The 22,660-nt window shown below is 46.8% G+C and overlaps 1 protein-coding gene across 7 annotated transcripts in view; it reads right to left on the minus strand.

Annotated features, from left to right (window-relative positions):
- Positions 1–22,660, minus strand: part of raraa (retinoic acid receptor, alpha a) — a 210,947-nt gene that overhangs the window by 15,130 nt on the left and 173,157 nt on the right. For all 7 annotated transcript variants that reach the window (XM_014159000.2, XM_082965848.1, XM_082965845.1 and 4 more), the window contains one exon: positions 4,311–4,459. In XM_014159000.2, coding sequence (XP_014014475.1) covers positions 4,311–4,459 — 149 coding nt within the window. The remainder of the gene's footprint in view (positions 1–4,310; positions 4,460–22,660) is intronic.

Here is a 22,660-nt window from a genome sequence, read left to right on the forward strand (position 1 = left end):
CGGAGGAAAGGGGGTGGGTCATGTTGAATCGCGGAGGAAAGGGGGTGGGTCATGTTGAATCGCGGAGGAAAGGGGGTGGGTCATGTTGAATCGCGGAGGAAAGGGGGTGGGTCATGTTGAATCGCGGAGGAAAGGGGATGGGTCATGGTGAATCACGGAGGAAAGGGGGTGGGTCATGTTGAATCACGGAGGAAAGGGGGTGGGTCATGGTGAATCACGGAGGAAAGGGGGTGGGTCATGTTGAATCACGGAGGAAAGGGGATGGGTCATGGTGAATCACGGAGGAAAGGGGATGGGTCATGGTGAATCACGGAGGAAAGGGGATGGGTCATGTTGAATCACGGAGGAAAGGGGATGGGTCATGGTGAATCACGGAGGAAAGGGGATGGGTCATGGTGAATCACGGAGGAAAGGGGATGGGTCATGGTGAATCACGGAGGAAAGGGGATGGGTCATGTTGAATCACGGAGGAAAGGGGATGGGTCATGGTGAATCACGGAGGAAAGGGGATGGGTCATGTTGAATCACGGAGGAAAGGGGATGGGTCATGTTGAATCACGGAGGAAAGGGGATGGGTCATGTTGAATCACAGAGGAAAGGGGATGGGTCATGTTGAATCACGGAGGAAAGGGGATGGGTCATGGTGAATCACGGAGGAAAGGGGATGGGTCATGGTGAATCACGGAGGAAAGGGGGTGGGTCATGTTGAATCACGGAGGAAAGGGGGTGGGTCATGGTGAATCACGGAGGAAAGGGGGTGGGTCATGGTGAATCACGGAGGAAAGGGGGTGGGTCATGTTTGGGTGGGGCCGGCTGGCAGGGGAGCGCCACAATTCCAGGACGAGATTAGCTCTCTGGCCGACAGATGGACTAAAACCCACAATTTGTCCTTCCCGGATCATCGGCTATCCTTCGCTCTCCTTGTCCTACCCCTCCTGAGAGGAGACGGCAGGCTGATAGGTGGGGAGGGATCCTATTTGAAGGTGAGTGAGATGAGGAGGAGAGGAACAGTATTATTACAGTATACTGTAGGCTATATATGTGTGTTTGATCAATCGATTAAAGTGCTATTGCGTAGACGTGGCACAATTGTAAGGGACGGCAGCAACTACAAGAGGCCATCTCAATCTACGGACTTGAACCCCATTGAAAACCTGTGGTTTGAACTGTAGAGGGCGGTCCCATAAGTGCAGACGAAGGATATCATTGTTCTGGAAAGATTATTTCTTAAGGAATGGTCTAAGATCCCTCCCAATGTGTTCTGTAATCTCATCATTTTTTTTTAGAAAAAGGCTAAGTGCTGTTATCCTTGTGAGGTATTGAAAGGTATTGAAAACAGGGGTGCCAATAATTTTGACCCATATCTTTTTGAGAGAAAATATGTTTTAGTTGGTAAACAAAATCTCTTTCTATGAGCAAATGTATTAGTATATAATAATATTATTAGAATTATTTTGGGAGCATACAATATAGCTCAGTATTTATATTATTTTGCTCACATTTATCAAGGGTGCCAATAATTTTGGACCTGACTGTAACTGATGTTGTGCATGTGTGTGTGGTAACGGTTGATTGCGTGGGAAAGATCTGAAACTTCACAGGAAAAAAAGCATGAATCCTCTCATAGTTCACAAACTGCGCCTAGAGTAAAGCCAGCCTTCCCAGACTCCCACTGACTATGCAGGTGTCCTCATGCGACCATCTGAAAATGCCCAGAGACTCTGCCTCTCCTGCTCGGCAACTACGTCTACGACAGGCACATTACTAAAGAACTGACTAACAAGGACAGCCAAAAACACCGCAACAACATCAGAGAGACGAGCAATGTTGGGGGGGTTTAAGATGCTAGTCTCTTTCGCATCAAAGAAAATAAAAAGAGAGGGTTCATGCTGTGCACCGATGCCTCGGAGGCAAAAACAAACATGAAGACAGCATGCAAATGTTATGTTAAAGTGTTTATATCTGGGAGAAAGAGAGGGAACATGAGAGAGACTCCACTTCAACAACAAACAAATGAGCCATCTCTAAGTAGCTTGTTCCGACCATATCCCTCAACGCCACCCCCCCAGGGTTGGGCTTTGTAGCTGGGCTAGCTAAGGCGATGCTAAAATGCTAACCCTCAACTTACCCCAGTCTCTGATGACTGGCCGTATATACATGAATATGCCTGTAGGGTTGAATTATTGAGAATGCCAAGCTTACTCACCTCCTATGGTGAACAGGACAGAGGGGAGGCGAATGCTGAATTTGTGAAAGTTCTGCTGGGGGGGCGGTGACTAGCAGCTGGCGTAGCTACCACCCGGCAGGGACGTACACACGCACGCACACGCTTGCACGCACAGCACCCAGTGAGTTTTAGCCAGTTTGTTTCTTATATAGCCAACATGAAGTCATGGTCCTGCTGTCATATCGACTCAGACTGCACACACACACACACACACACTCACTCTACATCTCTCCATCAATAACAAGGAGTAGTGTGAAGTTAAGAGACATTAAAAGCTATTGAGGACGTGCAACAGGCAACTCCGTCAAGCGGTGCATTTCTGCCCCCATAAAAGGGCAGGTTAAGGATTTATTTTCTTTGTTCACTTTTTCTAAGTCTCTATTAGAGGGCAGGTTAAGTTTGATTGAAGGCACAGAGGCGAGATCGTGCTGTGTTAAAACAGGACTCTGTGGGCTTCAGAAGCTCCACTCGTCTCTTTGTTCTCCCCTTTCGGTCATCTCTACTCTCCGGTCCTTATGTCCCCGTCTTTCTAATCTCTCCTCCTCTTCTTTCCTTCTCGCCCTCTTCCTAATCCCCCTTTCCTCATCTCCACTGTGGATGCCGTGATCCGTCTTCCTTTGAGTGTCAACTGGGCTCCTTCCTGCAGCACCTCCTTCCCTCCCTCCGTCCCCCGCCCTAGGCCAGGTGTTCTCTTCCCTGGGCCCAGCCATGTGAGGCAGGCCTAATGGTCACCTGTCACCACCGCAGCCAGTCATCCAGCCTCCCTCTCTGCCTGCCAGTCTTAGACCATCCCCTTAAACCCCCATCCCTCGACCTCCATGCATTACAGATGAACAGCGAGTCCCCCAGCGCACCGCTGCTTACACAACCCCACATGTCGGTCTTATGAAACACTGTACTGCAGATAAGGCGGCCAGATACCACTTCAGAAGGCAGACGGTTGCCTTATTACAGGACAGTGTGGAAGTCAGTGTACCTGCTGCTTTCATAACACATCTCACATAACCACATGAAAAGGCCTTGCGAGGCCTGATCAATGGAGAGCTCGGGAGTGAAGGACACATATGATATTCGAGGACATGCTGGAGATGGCTTATGACACATGCATGGAGAGTGGGGATGACAAGTGTACACATTGACACTTGCTGAATAGAGGGTGCAGCTCCTCTGCACCCGGCTGGAACACCCGCTTCATATAATGATTTCATTTGGAGTTGGAACGACACAGCAGATCCACACTCTCAAACTAAAGCAACTAATGGAAGACATTTTTCCATATAGTTTATTGAGAACTGTATAGCGCAATACTATTGAAGCATGGCCCACATCTGGCAGTCCCATCACGTATAGATAACGTATAGATAACGTATAGATAACCTATAGATAACGTATAGATAATGTATAGATAACCTATAGATAACGTATAAATAACGTATAGATAACGTATAGGGCGGCAGGTAGCCTAGTGGTTAAGACTGTCGGGCCAGTAACCGAAAGGTCGCTGGTTTGAAACCCCGCTTTGACTAGGTGAAAAATCTGTCGCTGTGCCCTTGAGCAAGGCAGTTAGCCCCCACAACAACCGCTCCCAGGGCACCGATGATGTAGATGTGGATTAAGGCAGCCCCTCTCACCTCTCTGATTCAGAGGGGTTGGGTTAAATGCGGAAGACACATTTCGGTTGAGCAACTGATTAGGTATCCCCCTTCCCTAGATATAGAAGGTTAGAATAAGCGATGAAATAAGCGATGGTCCAGTCCACTATTTTTAGGCCACCCCCCAACCGGTCTATGTATATTCTGAACTTTGGATAAAGTTCATTGGAAATGCTCGGCATAGCATGTGTTCAAATGTTCAGGGGTGCCTTAGGGTGATGGCCCCTGGGACTGGTTAGTCCCATTCCAAACCAGGACAAGCAGGATATGTGTTCGAAATATCAACATGGGCACGCCTATATGCATTCAGCCCACCATTTATACCACATCCCCCAGAATCAAATGTACAATTTGAACCTTGGATCAAATAGAAAGAAATAGCATAGAATAGGATATAGTGTATGGATATAAGGTTAGGTGGTGTGTCTCACCTTGCAGCCTTCACAGGCGCTGACTCCATAGTGGTATCCTGAGGACTTGTCTTGGCACACGAAGCAGGGCTTGTAGACCCGCGGGGGAGGAGGGGGCGACGGCGGGCTCGGCACTATCTCCTCTGAGCTGGTACTCTGTGTCTCTATAGCTGTGGGAGAGAGAAGAGGGGGAGACGCTTAGTACATACTACTTAACACACACAGCGACAATATCTTTTATAGGCCACTATCGTATCCCGGACAAGAAAGACTAGTCTGGGTATTCGCTCTCACTCTCTCTCTCTCTCTCTCTCTCTCTCTCTCTCTCTCTCGCTCTCGCTCTCTCTCTCTCTCTCTCTCTCTCTCTCTCTCTCTCTCTCTCTCTCTCTCTCTCTCTCTCTCTCTCTCTCTCTCTCTCTCTCTCTCTCTCTCTCTCTCTCTCTCTCTCTCTCTCTCTCTCTCTCTCTCTCTCTCTCTCTCTCTCTCTCTCTCTCTCTCTCTCTCTCTCTCTCTCTCTCTCTCTCTCTCTCTCTCTCTCTCTCTCTCTCTCTCTCTCTCTCTCTCTCTCTCTCTCTGCAAGAAACAGGCCTACACAGTGAATCAAAGCAAGGCTTGAGCCGAAGAGAAAAGCAGGCCATCCTTGTTTACCGGTAACCTTGGGGGGTTCCACATATCAATCGAGACAATGTTAGCAGCGGAGATCACATAAGGATGTCCTGAATGGCTGTATAGAGGAACTGGCTCACCCATCAGGGAAGGAACTCGACAGATAACAGTATTCTCTCTAGGCTGTGTGTGAATGAATGGTGCTTCTAGCGAGGAATAATGTGCTGCTGGACTAGCGTCCATTACGCTCCGTTGTATAAGATATATGAGTCCTGGTGTATACGGTCACCAAGGGTGTGAAGGTGAAATCGAGCGGTATCGTCATGCTTTCCCAGAGAGAAAAGGTGACAAAAGCTAAGGTCAAGTTGGACATTGAGAACCAGACACCCCAAGGCTGTCCACAGTCATCCTTTCTCTTCCTCTAATTCTCTCCACCCCCCCTCTCTCCGAGTCAGAAAACAAAACAGGGCTTAAGACGGGAGAATTAACGAAGATAATTAGTCGAGAGCCCTTGATATGAGACCTAAGATGATTATTCTTGAGATAGACAGACTATAAAGGGATCAGGTGAGCAGCAGCATGTCATACAGGCTGTAGAATGTAGTTCTTTTTGGTTTTATTGAACCTTTATTTAACTAATTGAACTAGTATACGGCAGGTCTCTGGGAGGGTGGGGGGTAGAGAAATACTGTTGTTGGGTTGAAGTAACAGTAACAGGCATGGTGGACTTTGCCCCTAATATCCTCTGTGTGTTTCACAAAACCACTGTAAACACACACACACGTCAGTCATACACTGTAGCGCACACACACACACACACACGTCAGTCATACACTGTAGCGCACACACACACACACACGTCAGTCATACACTGTAGCGCACACACACACACACACACACACGTCAGTCATACACTGTGGCGCACACACACACACACGTCAGTCATACACTGTAGCGCACACACACACGTCAGTCATACACTGTAGCGCACACACACACACCACACACACGTCAGTCATACACTGTAGCGCACACACACACGTCAGTCATACACTGTAGCGCAACACACACACACACACGTCAGTCATACACTGTAGCGCACACACACCACACACGTCAGTCATACACTGTAGCGCGAGACACACACACGTCAGTCATACACTGTAGCGCACACACACACACACACAAACACACGTCAGTCATACACTGTAGCGCACACACACACACGTCAGTCATACACTGTAGCGCACACACATACACACACACACACGTCAGTCATACACTGTAGCGCACACACACACACACGTCAGTCATACACTGTAGCGCACACACATACACACACACACACGTCAGTCATACACTGTAGCGCACACACACACACACACACACACGTCAGTCATACACTGTAGCACACACACACACACACACACACACACACACACACACACACACGTCAGTCATACACTGTAGCGCACACACACACGTCAGTCATACACTGTAGCGCACACACACACACACACACACACACGTCAGTCATACACTGTAGCACACACACACACGTCAGTCATACACTGTAGCACACACACACACACACACACACACACACCACACACACACACACACACACACACACACACACACACACGTCAGTCATACACTGTAGCACACACACACACACACACGTCAGTCATACACTGTAGCGCACACACACACACACACACACACACACACACACACACGTCAGTCATACACTGTAGCGCGCACACACACACACACACGTCAGTCATACACTGTAGCACACACACACACACACACACACACACACACACACACACACACCACACACACACACACACACACACCACACACACACATTTACCAGTCATACACTGTAGCACACACACACACACACACACACACACACACACACACACACACACACACACACACACACACACACACACACACACACACACACACATTTACCAGTCATACACTGTAGCACACACAGACACACACAAACAGATTGAGAAATTGTGACGTCTCGGTTTCGGGCGGCACTCGTGTGTAAATAAACAAACTATATTTAACACAAGGCTCACGGGTTCACCAGGCTTGCAGTACAGCTGGGAACAGACTCCACGTGACGCAGCAGACAGCCTTTCTGGATGGAAACACCACTGTCTCGCACACTGACGCAAACACACTCATGTCCATCATCCACATAATCTCCCTCTCTTCACTCATAGCTCGCGCTCTCTTCGTAATGTGTCTGTTCATGTTTCTGCAGTTTGCATGCTCCCCAAATACACCAGGCTGATGCACACCAATATGCTCACCGCTGGAAAAACATGAAATAAATGTTAAAACCAACCCCAAATTATCCTGATATCTCCCTTTTCACAAGGCAAACATACAGTATATCCACGAGGTTCAGATTTCCTGATAGCAGTAACGCAGTTAACTGTAAATACAACACCAATGAAGCTCATATTGAAGGGACCAACTGCAACACTAATCAGACCCAGGATATAAAGACAATCTCACTCCCATCTCTCACTCAAAACCAGAACAATTATTATTACAATATATTTTTTACCTTTAACTAGGCAAGTGAGTTAAGAACAAATTCTTACTTACAATGACGGCCTACACCGGCCAGACCCGGACGACGCTGGGCCAATTGGCGCCACTCTATGGGACTCCCAATCATGGCTGGTTGTGATACAGCCTGGAATCGAACCAGGGTGTCTGTAGTGACGCCCCTAGCACTGAGATGCAGTGCCTTAAACCGCTGCGCCAATCGGGAGCACGAATGACAGAGTGAGTGGATGTCTTTAAAAGTGGGCCGCTGTTTTCAACAGACCAGCAGCATACTGTAACGTGAGAATACCGTTCCTCTATTACTTTAGCTTCTTAGTGCTTTAGCATTAGGGGACAAATTGAAGCTTATTTAGCCCATGTGGCTAGCTTGCTCCTGTACAACCTAGGGTGGTCTCATTAGTCAACCCTGTTGTACCCATACCTCCCTCATCATACCAGCTGTGTCCCACAGTTATTATGAGATCCGTTCTGTGGGTTTCTGCTAAATGCCACAAGCTCCCTTGTGTGGCCCTACACTCTAGAGCAGGGCTATTCCAACTCTGTTCCCGGAGAGATACTGTTCTGTAGGTTTTAGCTGTAACCCTAATCTAGCACACCTGTTTCTAATAATGAGCTGTTTGGTAAGAAGAAGCAGGTTAGTTACAACTGGAGTTGGAGAAAACCTACAGGAGGGTATCTCTCCAGGAACAGGGTTGGAGTTAAAACCTACAGGAGGGTAGCTCTCCAGGAACAGGGTTGGAGTTAAAACCTACAGGAGGGTAGCTCTCCAGGAACAGGGTTGGAGTTAAAACCTACAGGAGGGTAGCTCTCCAGGAACAGGGTTGGAGTTAAAACCTACAGGAGGGTAGCTCTCCAGGAACAGGGTTGGAGTTAAAACCTACAGGAAGGTATCTCTCCAGGAACAGGGTTGGAGTTAAAACCTACAGGAGGGTAGCTCTCCAGGAACAGGGTTGGAGTTAAAACCTACAGGAGGGTAGCTCTCCAGGAACAGGGTTGGAGTTAAAACCTACAGGAGGGTAGCTCTCCAGGAACAGGGTTGGGGTTAAAACCTACAGGAGGGTAGCTCTCCAGGAACAGGGTTGGAGTTAAAACCTACAGGAGGGTATCTCTCCAGGAACAGGGTTGGAGTTAAAACCTACAGGAGGGTATCTCTCCAGGAACAGGGTTGGAGTTAAAACCTACAGGAGGGTAGCTCTCCAGGAACAGGGTTGGAGTTAAAACCTACAGGAGGGTAGCTCTCCAGGAACAGGGTTGGGGTTAAAACCTACAGGAGGATAGCTCTCCAGGAACAGGGTTGGAGTTAAAACCTACAGGAGGATAGCTCTCCAGGAACAGGGTTGGAGTTAAAACCTACAGGAGGCTAGCTCTCCAGGAACAGGGTTGGAGTTAAAACCTACAGGAGGGTAGCTCTCCAGGAACAGTGTTGGGGTTAAAACCTACAGGAGGGTAGCTCTCCAGGAACAGGGTTGGGGTTAAAACCTACAGGAGGATAGCTCTCCAGGAACAGGGTTAGAGAGCCCTGCTATACAGAACGCCATGCCGGGTTCTTACCCAGTCCAAGACAAAACCACACACACGGAACACACACACGGAACACACACACACTAACTGGCACTAATCGCACCACCGGCATATGGAGAATGACCTTTAAAAACCTCTTGTTAGGAAAACCTTTTTTTACATTTTTTATCTCCGGGGGGGTCTTGCCTATGTGTAAACACAAACTAGCCTCGGGTCAGCACTTTATAGCCTGAGCCTTTAAAATAATCTTATAGAGGAAATGAAAAGGTGATCTCGTAACTGCTCCCTAAGGGACTTCACTTCTGTACATATATGTGCCCCCATTGCACCTATTATTTTAAAGGAATTTTTATTGTCATTCATCAGCCATGGAAAATTCTATGTAAAATGACACGGGTTCAAAGCCTAAGGAATACAGGCGTAATGAAATATAGGCTAACTACTAAAGGATGCACCCAATACAGAAGCACCTGTATGGCCAAAAGCCAGTCTGCATGAAGAAAAAGTTAAAAAGTTCAATATAAAGTATAGCTAAATATAAGCCCTCCTATAGTAACAAGGCCTGCGCAAGACTGGAGGCACAGTGACTGTTTACGGCAGTCTTACTCACTGCAGCTCACATGGCCCTCCACCTTGGCCCTCAAAGAGAGGGAGCGAGACGGAGAGAGAATGACTGAGCGAACGAGTGGTAGAGGGGCAGAGTAGGAAAAACGCAATGTTAGGTATACCTACCGCTCTGATACACCCGTGTCTAGTGCTTCATACTGTAAGCTCACCCAAAGGAAGAACAGTATTAACCTTATGTATGTATTTAATGTACCCAGAGGACAAGCTTAGAGAAAAAAAGTCAAAATACACTAAACACTGCACTAATTAAATAGGGGCCGCTATTCGCTTTAACTGACGACGGACGGGGGGACACAAGAAGAAGTCAAAGAGAGATGGTGGGTGGGATGAAGGGTTGAGGACAGAGGGAGGGATGAAGGGTTGAGGACAGAGGGAGGGATGAAGGGTTGAGGACAGAGGGAGGGATGAAGGGTTGAGGACAGAGGGAGGGATGAAGGGTTGAGGACAGAGGGAGGGATGAAGGGTTGAGGACAGAGGGAGGGATGAAGGGGGAAATATTTTGCTTTCATTGCCTTTTTTTGCTGTCATCAACGTTCAGTCTTCGCTGATCCCATTGGCCCTGGCTGGCAGTCGTTACACTCATGTCAAACAAATGAAACCCGAATAGAGCACCTCTTTACGTAAACGCACCACATTTTCTCGCATTAGCAAAAACCCATTTACCCTTTCCCTTCCTACTACACCCTGCATTATTACCAGGTCTAGAAACCTATTCACCCTTTCCCTTCCTATTACACCCTGCATTATTACCAGGTCTACAAACCTATTCACCCTTTCCCTTCCTATTACACCCTGCATTATTACCAGGTCTACAAACCTATTCACCCTTTCCCTTCCTATTACACCCTGCATTATTACCAGGTCTACAAACCTATTCTCCCTTTCCCTTGCTATTACACCCTGCATTATTACCAGGTCTACAAACCTATTCTCCCTTTCCCTTGCTATTACACCCTGCATTATTACCAGGTCTACAAACCTATTCTCCCTTTCCCTTCCTATTACACCCTGCATTATTACCAGGTCTACAAACCTATTCACCCTTTCCCTTCCTATTACACCCTGCATTATTACCAGGTCTACAAACCTATTCTCCCTTTCCCTTCCTATTACACCCTGCATTATTACCAGGTCTACAAACCTATTCACCCTTTCCCTTCCTATTACACCCTGCATTATTACCAGGTCTACAAACCTATTCTCCCTTTCCCTTCCTATTACACCCTGCATTATTACCAGGTCTACAAACCTATTCACCCTTTCCCTTCCTATTACACCCTGCATTATTACCAGGTCTACAAACCTATTCACCCTTTCCCTTCCTATTACACCCTGCATTATTACCAGGTCTACAAACCTATTCTCCCTTTCCCTTCCTATTACACCCTGCATTATTACCAGGTCTACAAACCTATTCACCCTTTCCCTTCCTATTACACCCTGCATTATTACCAGGTCTACAAACCTATTCTCCCTTTCCCTTCCTATTACACCCTGCATTATTACCAGGTCTACAAACCTATTCACCCTTTCCCTTCCTATTACACCCTGCATTATTACCAGGTCTACAAACCTATTCTCCCTTTCCCTTCCTATTACACCCTGCATTATTACCAGGTCAACAAACCTATTCACCCTTTCCCTTCCTATTACACCCTGCATTATTACCAGGTCTACAAACCTATTCACCCTTTCCCTTCCTATTACACCCTGCATTATTACCAGGTCTACAAACCTATTCACCCTTTCCCTTCCTATTACACCCTGCATTATTACCAGGTCTACAAACCTATTCTCCCTTTCCCTTCCTATTACACCCTGCATTATTACCAGGTCTACAAACCTATTCACCCTTTCCCTTGCTATTACACCCTGCATTATTACCAGGTCTACAAACCTATTCACCCTTTCCCTTCCGATTACACCCTGCATTATTACCAGGTCTACAAACCTATTCACCCTTTCCCTTCCTATTACACCCTGCATTATTACCAGGTCTACAAACCTATTCACCCCTACTACAGCTGCCTTCATTAGACATATGCAACTACGTATACAAACACACACACACAAGCAAACACACGTACAGTACATATGCGCACAAGGGCAACAGCCCTTCAGTTATCCACCGAGCCCCACTGCCACACACACCTACACAGGCACGCACGCACACACTAACTGTCCTAATGAGAGCACACATAGAGAAAAAAAAACACACAAAAAAAATGGACAAAATCTGGGACACAGGACAAGAGTCTGCGAGGGGACTGGTTACTGTAATTAAAAACAATGGCCCAGTTCTGGAGCGCAGAGCAAAGCTGGGGCATTGAACAGAACAATGGTGGCCCTGTGGGATGGAGGGGCTGACTCAGAAGACAGAACCCACAGGGCTGCTGCTACAGCTGCTGGGCCACACCAGCTCTACCACAGCACAGTCAATGGAGCACCTCTGGGCAGTGCTACAGCCATAGGCCTGTCTGTTGTTCCCTAGCACTGATAAGGCTAGCTCGCCTCTGTAGACACCATGACAGAGAGGCTAGCTTAGCTATACTGTATAAAGGCCAGCTAGGCTATCCCTAGTCCTGTAAATACAGTACTGTGGCAGTGGGTTGTGGCAGTGGATTGATGAACCATCTAAATATGATAGAGCTGTACTGAAGGGGGTAAAGGACCATGTTAATGCATCATCTATAGAGACATTTTCTAGACAGAACAGGATCTAGCCGAGCCGCTCTATCTGAATCATCTCGACCTCAGTGAACCTCCTAGTCTCCATGATCAGTATGACCATGATTAGTGCGGAGCGACTAGCCAAAATTTCTGTTTATTTTTGTTTCTTTAAATAACAGCTGCCTGTTCTCATTGGTTCTTGCACGGGTAAGCCTGTAGGGCCGGCAGACAGACACGGAGAGGAAGAGAGGGGCAGAAATTCACACAGGACGCGACGTGAACGAGAGGTATAGGAAGCAGTTGCTTAGGTAGCTCTACCCGACAATGCATCTAATTGATAGTTGTTATTCAGCAGTATTAAAAGTATGCCTTATGTACTTTGAAGAACTACTGAAGTAGTGATTTCGTCAGACTGTAGGCAGCAAGCCAGCGTTTTCCCAAACTCGGTCCTGGGTCCCCCCTGGGTGCACGTTTTGGTTTTTGCCCTAGCACTACACAGCAGATTCAAATATTCAAAGCTTGATGATGAGTTGGTTATTTGTAGTGCTAAGGCAAAAACCAAAACGTGCACCCAGGGGGGGCCCCAGGACAGAGTTTGGGAAACCCTGAGCTAGACTACTAGCCTAAATGGGATACCTCTTTGGGACGCACAGTCATAGATGGCTGGCTGGCTGCTACTGCATGAACAGAGATGAGATGATGACTTGGAATAAAATGAAAGTTTAAAAAAAACACACACACACACACACACACATAAATACTTCATTAAAGCAATGTGAAAAGGTTGGTTTATTAATAAGTGATAAGCAGTAATGGGCAATCACTACCATCTTTGGGGTTTTATTAATGAAATAATAAAGTCATCATCAAACTAAAAACACATCTGTAATATACACAACCAAAATATTTTATTTAAGTAAAGTCATGTGAATAAATGACAGTTAGAGCCTAATAAGTGCTAATGGGCAGTTAACCCAATTGCTTTATTCTGTGTTACAGCATTCAACCCACAAACTGCATTTATTGTAAAAAAAAATAAAAAAAATTGAATAAAATTGAAAAGCTATTATAAAAAATAAAAAAACGAACCTTCCTCAAAAAGCATTAATCGCTGAACACTAACCATGATACATCTCTCTCTCATTTCTCAGAATGCCCTTTGACGTTCACATTCCCAGACAAACGTTCAAAAACACAGTGTGTGTTGCGTTTGTCGGCAGACCAAACATGTTAATGGTTTAACTTAATGTGCTTACACGGCAGCAGCACCCAAAGCACCGGCCATTTCATTAGCGTGAGTGTTGAGCGTTCACAAAGTACACTTCAACCGTTGTGCTCACATTAGACATCTTTTTAGTACTCAGTTACACTGTAGATTAGGCCGAACAGCAGGACAAAGAAATTATTCAAAGAGGCAGAAAAATAGGCTATATCAAAAGTTCTGACAATACATTAAAACTAGCCTGATAACCAGTCAGTTTAAATCCTCTGTCATTGGCTAGAGGAGAAACAGACTGGCACCCAGACTGTATAAAGACAATCATACAGAAAAACCTACTGGCCATCTTGTAAAGTTAAGCCTGAGTGGCTCAAAGCAGGCCTCATTCGTTGGCCTATTCCTGGTCTGTGTAAGGTTCAGGTCTGGGTTATAGGCAGGGAGATTTGATTAACGTCATCCCCATGGGTGATTGGGCCCAGCTGTGAAGCATATTAATGAGATTTCAGCATTATTAGGGGGAATTGTAACTACATTAGCCAACAGGCTGGCGGGCCTAGCAGACATCGGGTGGGGTGAGGGGGAATTCACGGGGTCTTCCAGTGTACTGTCCTTTACGACCGGTCACAGGCTTCTGTGTTTCCTATTAGATTAGACCCCCGACACACACACACACCCCATTTGTCTCTCTGTTCAGTCTCCAGACACTACTCTCGTCCAGACCACCAGACTACGCCACAGGCTGGTAGACACAGACAGACATATTAGGGATGCTTTGAAGTCCGACCAAAATAATGAACTGACAACGTGGTTGAGGGATGGAAAGTGTCTCGTCTATAGCCAAGGGGCATAAAGTTTTTCGTTAAAGTATCATAGGTCTCAAGAGACCAGACATGCTTCACATTTAGAGACCGTTGATGTGCAGTCAAGTACTGTGTAAGAATCACAGAGGGGCCAAAGATAGATGACGAAGATTTGTCAGAAATGTGGGCAAGCAGGGAAGACACAAACACAGCAGTATGCATTGTCATCGTTCTACTAACTGCTGGGGGGAAATACATCTATTTCCTACCTCAAAGGGAAATCCTGCCATTCAACAGCACAAATTGACGCCAGTTCCCAAAACACTAATAGATCAATATCATCTCAACACGCACATGGACGGACGGACAAAGGCATGGACAGACAGACGAGCCATGTAAGATACTTGTGGAAGAGGTAGGGTTTCAGATGTTTTCAGGAACATGGGCAGGAACTCTGCTGTCCTAGCTTCAGGGGGAAGTGGTTTCCACCATTGGGGTGCCAGGACAGAGAAGAGCTTGGACTGAGCTGAGCTAGGGGTGGGAGGGCCAAGAGACCAGAGGTGGCAGTACGGAATAGTCGGGTTGTGGTGAAGGGTTTGAGTAGAGACTGAAGGTAGGGAGGGGCAGTTCCTTACGCTGCTCCTTGGCAAGTACCATGGTCTTGTAGTAGATGCGAGCTTCGACTAGAAGCCAGTGGAGTGTGCGGAGGAGCGCGGTGACATGGGAGAATTTTGGAAGGTTGAACACCAGACGGGCTGCAGCATTCTGGATAAGTTGCAGAGGTTTGATGGCACAAGCGGGAAGCCCAGCCAACAGCGAGTTGCAGTAGTCCAGACGGGAGATGATAAGTGCCTGGATTAGGACCTGCGCCACTTCCTGTGTGAGGTAAGGTCGTACTCTATGGATGTTGTAGAGCATGACCCTGCAGGAGCGAGTCACTGCTTTGATGTTTGCAAAGAACGACAGGGTGTTGTCCAGGGTCACGCCAAGGTTCTTTGCACTCTGGGAGGGGGACAGTGGAGTTGTCAACCGTGATGGACGGGTCTGGGAGAGGGCAAGCCTTACCCGGGAGGAAAAGCAGCTCCGTCTTGTCGAGGTTGAACATGAGGTGGTGGGCCGACATCCAAGCTGAGATATCTGCCAGGCACACAGAGATGCGTGACGCCACCTGGGTGTCAGAAGGGGGGAAGAAAATAAGTAGTTGAGTGTCATCCGCATAGCAATGATAGGAGAGATCATGTGAGGATATGACGGAGCCGAGTGACTTGGTGTAGAGAGAGAAGTGGAGAGGGCCTAGAACCAAGCCTTAGGGGACACTTGTAGTGAGAGTAAGTGGCGCAGACAAAGATCCTCTCCACGTCACCTGGTAGGAGCGGCCTGCCAGGTAGGATGCAAGCCAAGAGTGTGCAGAGCCTGAGACACACAGCCCTGGGAGGGTGGAGAGGAGGATATGATGGTTTACGGTGTCAAAGGCAGCGGATAGATCTAGTAGGATGAGAACAGAGAGAGAGTCAGCTTTGGCAGTGTCGGAAAGCCTTCGTGACACAGAGAAGAGCAGCATCGGTGGAGTGACCCGTCTTGAAGCCTGACTGGTTAGGGACAAGAAGATCGTTCTGAGAGAGAAAGCGAGAGAGTTGGTGAGAGACAGTACACGCAAGTGTGTTGGAATGAAAAGAAAGAAGGGATACCGTTCTGTATGGCTGGGCGATATGACGATATATATCATGTGACGATAGAAAACACTCTATCGTTTCATATTATGCTCTATCGTTTATTTCGTTGTGTCGCAAATCACACACTTTACGGCAACATTTTTCTTTGTTTTGCTTTCTTCCACACGTGCCGTGTGTTAGGAAATTTGCAACACAAACAAACATGGAAGAGAGTGAATGTGACACAGATCATGGAGACACGGAGCTCGTACCTAAAAGAGGGGCAACTTCGGTGGCATGGACGTGGTTAGGGTATGAAAAGTCTGACATGGACCAGAAAACCCTACACTGCAAAACATGCCGCAGGCCGGTCCTGACAACAGGCTCAAACACCACTAACCTATTTTACCACCTACGCAAAAATAATGTGAAACAGTACGGAAAGAGTCTACGGATGAGACCCAAAAAAGTACAGTCGAATGCTCAAAACAAACCCCCCCGACACAGACGTTGGAAGAGGCTTTTGCCCGCAGCACCATATGGCAAAGAACCATGAAGATGGAAGGAGATAACAGCTGCCGTTACAACTTACATCTGCAAAGACAAGGCCCCAGTTTACACGGTGGAGAAACGGGGGTTTCGTGAGTTGGGGCTAACACTTGACCCAAGGTACCAAATGCAAATTGATATGTGACAAGTATTAATGCCAAAATAACATGCAAAACAGGCAAGCCCCCAAATATATATATTTTTTAGGCCTATATTTATTTTGTTTGCAACTATAGTTGAAGTGTTTTCTATTTACCTTTTTAGATTTTATACATTCATATTTTGTTACATGCTTAATTGAAAATTTGCACAGGTTATAAATAAAATAAATAATCAAATATGAGTAAGTACCTTTTTATTTGTTGAGTATAATTCAAAATGTAATAAGAAATAGACCTTTACATGTGGTCATTTTATATAAACTATTTATTCATTGAATTTATAGAAAATGTGCTATATCGTGATAGGTATCGTTATCGGGATATGAAATGACCTATATCGGGATATGAGATTTTGGCCATATTGCCCAGCCCTACTGTTCTGTAGTTTTTGACATCAGATGGGTTGAGTGTTGGTTTCTTGAGGAGGGGAGTGACTCGGGCCATTTTGAAATCAGAGGAGACGTAGCCAGTGGTAAGGGATGAGTTGAGGGAAGTGAAGAACGGGAGGTCTCCAAAGACGATCTGGAGAAGGCAGGAGGGGGTGGGGTCGAGCGGGGAGATTGACAGAGGTCAAGGCGTAGGGTAGTTCTGTGTGAGTGGGACCAGTGGACTCAATAGGCTGACTGAAAGGGGAGCGGATGTGGTCAACTTTCTTTTCAAAGTGGTTGACAAAGTCGTCTGCAGAGAGATAGGAGGGGGAGGATTAAGGAAAGGATAAGGTTGAAAAGAGTTTCCGAAAGGTTCCTAAATTTAGAGTGATAGAAAGTGGCTTTAGCAGCAGATACTGAGGAAGAGAAGGTAGAGAGGAGGGGGTGAAAAGATGATAGTTTAGTTTTCCTCAATTTTTGCTCAGCTGCCCACAGCCCTGTTCCGTAAGCTCGTAATGAGTCACTCATCCACGGAGGAGAGGGCCGAGCCGGATGGGAGGAAAGGGGACAGTGCAAGTCATAGGACATGGATAGGGAGCATAGTAGGGTCGAAGAGGCAGAATCAGGAGACAGGAGGGAGAAGGATTTAGAAGACGGGAGAAATTATAGGATAGAAGAGGGTAGTGGGAGAGAAAGAGAGCGAAGATTGCGGTGGCGCATGACCATCTGGGTAGGGGCTAGGGTTGGAGAGGGAGACAGAAAAGGAAACACGATAGTGATCAGAGACCTGGAGGGGGGTTGCCGTGAGATTTGTAGACCAACAGCCTCTAGTAAAGATGAGGTCAAGTGTGCTCCCTGCCTTGTGTGGGAGGGGACTGGGAAAGGGTGAGGTCAAAAGAGGCAAGGAGAGGAAAGAAAGAATTGAGGGAAAAAATGAATCGAAGGCCGACATCGGGAGGTTGAAGTTGCCCAGCACGAAGAGCGGTGAGACGTTTTCAGGAAATGAGCTTATCAAGGTGTCAAGCTCATTGAAGAACTCTTTAAAGGCACCTGGTGGGCGACAGATGACAACCATGTTAAGATTGAGTGGACAAGTGACGGTGACAGCATGGAATTCAAATGAGGAGATGGACAGGTGAGTGTGGGAGAAAAGAGAAAATCTCCACTTAGGAGAAATTAGCAGCCCTGTGCCGCCACCACGGCGACCAGATGCTCTCGGACTATGAGACCCAGCTATTTCACCTCTCCTTTTCTCTCCTCTCCCCCTTCTCTCTGACCCGGTCTACCTGTGCCCCTGCTGTGGCTGGCATTCTCTCACCTCCCGTCTCCTATTCACAGTCTGTGCAAGAAAGCCTTCTCTTCCTCTTCTGTCCTTCTCTTTTCAGCCAATCTCTCTCCTCTCTCTCAGCCAGAAAAGATCTCAGATATACATTCTCTCCTCTCGCTCTACCAGCAAATATGTCTACCCTCCCCTTCAGCTTTCTTTCCTCACTTTGCACGACTGTGTTTTTGCATGATTGAGTGTGGGAGGATTACCAGTGAGTGCCCCCCAGCCTGGTAGCACCCCACAAAGCTTCTGCTTGTCTGCGGTGAGTCTGGCTCCCTGTCCATTTCAGCCACATGTGCTCTGGTGATGAGGAGGAGCGAGCGGGCCCCGCCAGTCAACATGAGGCTCACGCCGCTCTAACTGGGTTAATGGGAACCGACATACCAGATTTACACAACCGCCACCGCCCCCTGTGTCGCAGACCCACCAACCACAGCCCTACCAGCTCCCAGATGACCTGCCTTCTACTCCCAGACCCACCAACCACAGCCCTATAAACTCCCAGACAGATTGGAAGGAGATTATTCGTTTTTAGATGAGATCAAACTGCAGCCCGTAATCCCGTTTTAATACGATTGGTTGGGAGAGTGAGAAATTAGGTCCTATCGCTTTTGGTCCGGGCACTATTAGATTGCAATGGGGGCTGGGGAGGAGATATACTGAGTGGACAGCTTTCGGGTTCTCAGTAATGCAGACAAAAAAAAACTATTATAGCCTACATTAATTTACTTCACCCTACATGCGGTGATGAATAATGCTTTGCATTGGTGCGCAATAACCCGCCAATCTTTACACAAGTGCCACATCGTAAGTCAAACACACAGTCAAACCCGCATGCACCCCTAGGTGGACGATGGCCCCTTGATGGACAAGGGCCCCAGGAGAAGCAGAAGTGTACGGGGCGAGTAAGAGAGGCCCCATTCTTGCCTGGACCAGGATTGCTCCTCTCGGGCAGGAAATGGCAGTGTTTGTGTAGGGCCCGAACTGGGGCAAACGCGGCAGGCTGCGTATTAGGAGGATCATTTATGTTGCCTTTACACGTGAGTGAAGTGGGAGGGGGTGTGCGGCGTGAGCTGTTTTTATCTACCAGGTCTGGTTTGAATCAGCCAAGGGTCTCGGAGACTCTAACCCTGCTTATGTTCCCCTTCATGTTCCCAGCCCCCTTCTCAGGGGCCCAAGATAACTTCCCGTCATTGACAGGATTGTAATAATGCACAGGGTTTCACTATCAGCCTATCACTTGGTGGTGAATAGGGAAACGGAGGAGACTGACCATGTATGGCCAGACCGGGCAAGGAGGAGAGGATAGGAAATAAGATGGTAAAGGTGAGGTCACTGGAAAGAGAAAGAAAGAAAGAAAGAAAGAAAGAAAGAAAGAAAGAAAGAAAGAAAGAAAGAAAGAAAGAAAGAAAGAAAGAAAGAAAGAAAGAAAGAAAGAAAGAAAGAAAGAAAGAAAGAAAGAAAGAAAGAAAGAGAGAGAGCTCACTCTGCTCCAGTGGAGAGGTAGAGACAGAGCAGCAAAATTCTATAAATTGAATTGAGAGAGCGAGAGAGAGAGAGAGAAAGAGAGAGAGATGCGGTATCTTAGGCATACTAAAATGAACAGGTGTTCATCGGATCTGACGGTACGATAGCCTTGTCTACCGCAGCTGAGACACCCTTTAGTTGTAAGAAACAACTTTTGAATTGTTCTAGAACCACATTTGGATCTGATTCTGAACACATCAAAGAAACAGTCTATACTACAATCCATTGACCCAGACTAGAAGAGTTCAACAGAGCGCTTCAAGGTTGCAATAGCCGTGTAGTCTTCCACATCTGAAGATGAAGTGGTAAGAACCGTTTTTGAGTTGTTATAAAAGCACCTTTTCGGAGCTGAATACATCAATTTAGCTAACAGTCTTCTCTCGATTAAAAGAGATCAACAGATTGCCCACACTGAGTAGTAGGTTAACAACTTTCTCTGGCAGAATAACTTTATGTGTACTGAACAACAATATAAGCGCAACGTGTAAAAAGTGTTGGTCCCATGTTTTATGAGCTGAAATAAAAGCTGAAATATACAGAGACGCACCCATACACACTCAGTGATTGAAGTTGATAATGACATTGTGCCCGGGTAGGGTAGGGTAGGGGTTAATCTGCCTCGTCTTCATGTGGCTGTGAAGGTGTCGCTGTCTAAAACAAATAGAGCTGGTCACATCACTTCTCATTAGAGGCAACTGTCACTGTACCGTATTCCAGCATTCACATATTGGACAGGCTCAAAACTATACTGAACAAAAATATAAACGCAACATGTAAACTGTTGGTCCCATCTTTCATGAGCTGAAATAAAAGATCCCAGAAATGTTCCATGCACACAAAAAGCTTATTTCTCTCATTTTGTGCACTAATTTATTTACTTCCCTGTTAGTGAGCATGCATCCTTTGTCAAGATAATCCATCCACCTGACAGGTGTGGCATTTCAAGATTCAAGAATGTAATTAAACAGCATGATAATTACACAGGTGTTCCTTGTGCTGGGGACAATAAAAGGCCACTCTAAAATGTGCAGTTCTGACACCCTACACAATGCCACAGATTACTAAAGTTTTGGCACGCTGACTGCAGGAATGTCCACCAGAGCTGTTGCCAGAGAATTGAATGCTCATTTCTCTACCATAAGCCGCCTCCAACGTCGTTTTAGAGAATTTTGCAGTATGCCCAACCCGCCTCAAAACCGCAGACCCTGTGTAACCAAGCCAGACCAGGATTCTCCACATCCGGCTTCTTCACCGGTGGGATCGTCTTAGACCAGCCACCCTGTAACTGTAAAATCTTTGAAATTGTTACATGTTGAGTTTATATTTTTGTTCAGTGTCGTAACTAAATCCAACAGCTGTCTATATCTGCTGACTGACGCCGGGGTCATGTGTGCTGGCACCTGTCCGGGGAACCTAGAGACATTTGGGCAAAGGGCAGCCAGAAAAGGGGATGCCAGGGCATGGAGGGGTGTGAGAGGAGAGACTCTTGCCGTTCACACAATGATGCTGTCCAGTGTTGGTGCAACTTAGACTCAGTCAGAATGAGTCTCTATAGGAGCTGTTAACATCCACTTCGCAGTGACACATTTCCCTATATAGTACACTTCTTTTTGGTCCCGTGTGGCTCAGTTGGTAGAGCATGGCGCTTGCAAAGCCAGGGTTGTGGGTTAGATCCCCATAGGGGACCAGTACGAAAATGTATGCACTCACTACTGTAAGTTGCTCTGGATAAAAGCGTCTGCTTAATTACTTAAATGTAAATCAGAGCCATACGGGTCCTGGTCAAAAGTAGTGCACGAAAAAGGGAATAGGATGTTATTTGGGACGCAAAGGCTCAAACCATGGAGCGGAGTGACCCACATCCAGCCTACTGAAAGTAGAGGGGGGTGGGGAATCATGATCTGAACCGTGTTATTATCTTTATTATTTTTCTCTCTGCATTGTTGGGAAGGGCCCGTAAGTACTTCACTGTTAGTCTAGACTAGGGTTGAGCGGTATCCAGATTTTCATTCCTCGTACCATCCTTTCACGCCGGGATTTACGGTATTACCAGTTTAGTCCACAAGGGGCAAAATAAATAATCTAAAATTCCCATTGGTGTCTATTAAGAGAACGCTAACATAATATCGAATTTCCATGGAGGCTGCTAGCTAAATATGCTAACGAGCGCACGCGAAAATAAACTAGTTAAGACAGTTAATCCAGCTCATAAAGTTAAACATATAGGTAGGAGCTACCAAATGGTGAGTTTGGACATTTACAAGTGAATGTGAACGAGAGACATTGTGCAAATAAAAAAGTTTTGACGCATGCTTGTCTGAATGTAACCGATGTGAAATGGCTAGTTAGCGGTGGTGCGCACTAATAGCGTTTCAATCAGTGACGTCACTCGCTCTGAGACCTGAAGTTGGGTTTCCCCTTGCGTTGCAAGGACCGCGGTGGGTAACGATGCTTTGTGGGTGTCAGTTGTTGATGTGTGCAAGGGTCCCTGGTTCGAGCCCAGGTTGGGGCGAAGGGAGGGACGTTCCGTCTACATGAACAAAGAACAGTACTGTGTACACAGTGTATGGAGTCAACGGGCCTGCCTGCTCTGCTCGAGAAGATAGGAATGAGCAGAGGGCCCAGAACGAAAGGAGAAAAAATGCAAGGAAATCAAGCTGCAATGGCAACTGTACAGATAACTCATCCACAGGGCTTTGACTTCTCAAACACGGCAGAAAGCTAACACAATATGATTTCC

This window comes from Salmo salar, chromosome 19, assembly GCF_965601325.2.
Source record: "Salmo salar chromosome 19, fSalSal1, whole genome shotgun sequence".
Classification (NCBI taxonomy): Eukaryota; Metazoa; Chordata; class Actinopteri; order Salmoniformes; family Salmonidae; genus Salmo; species Salmo salar.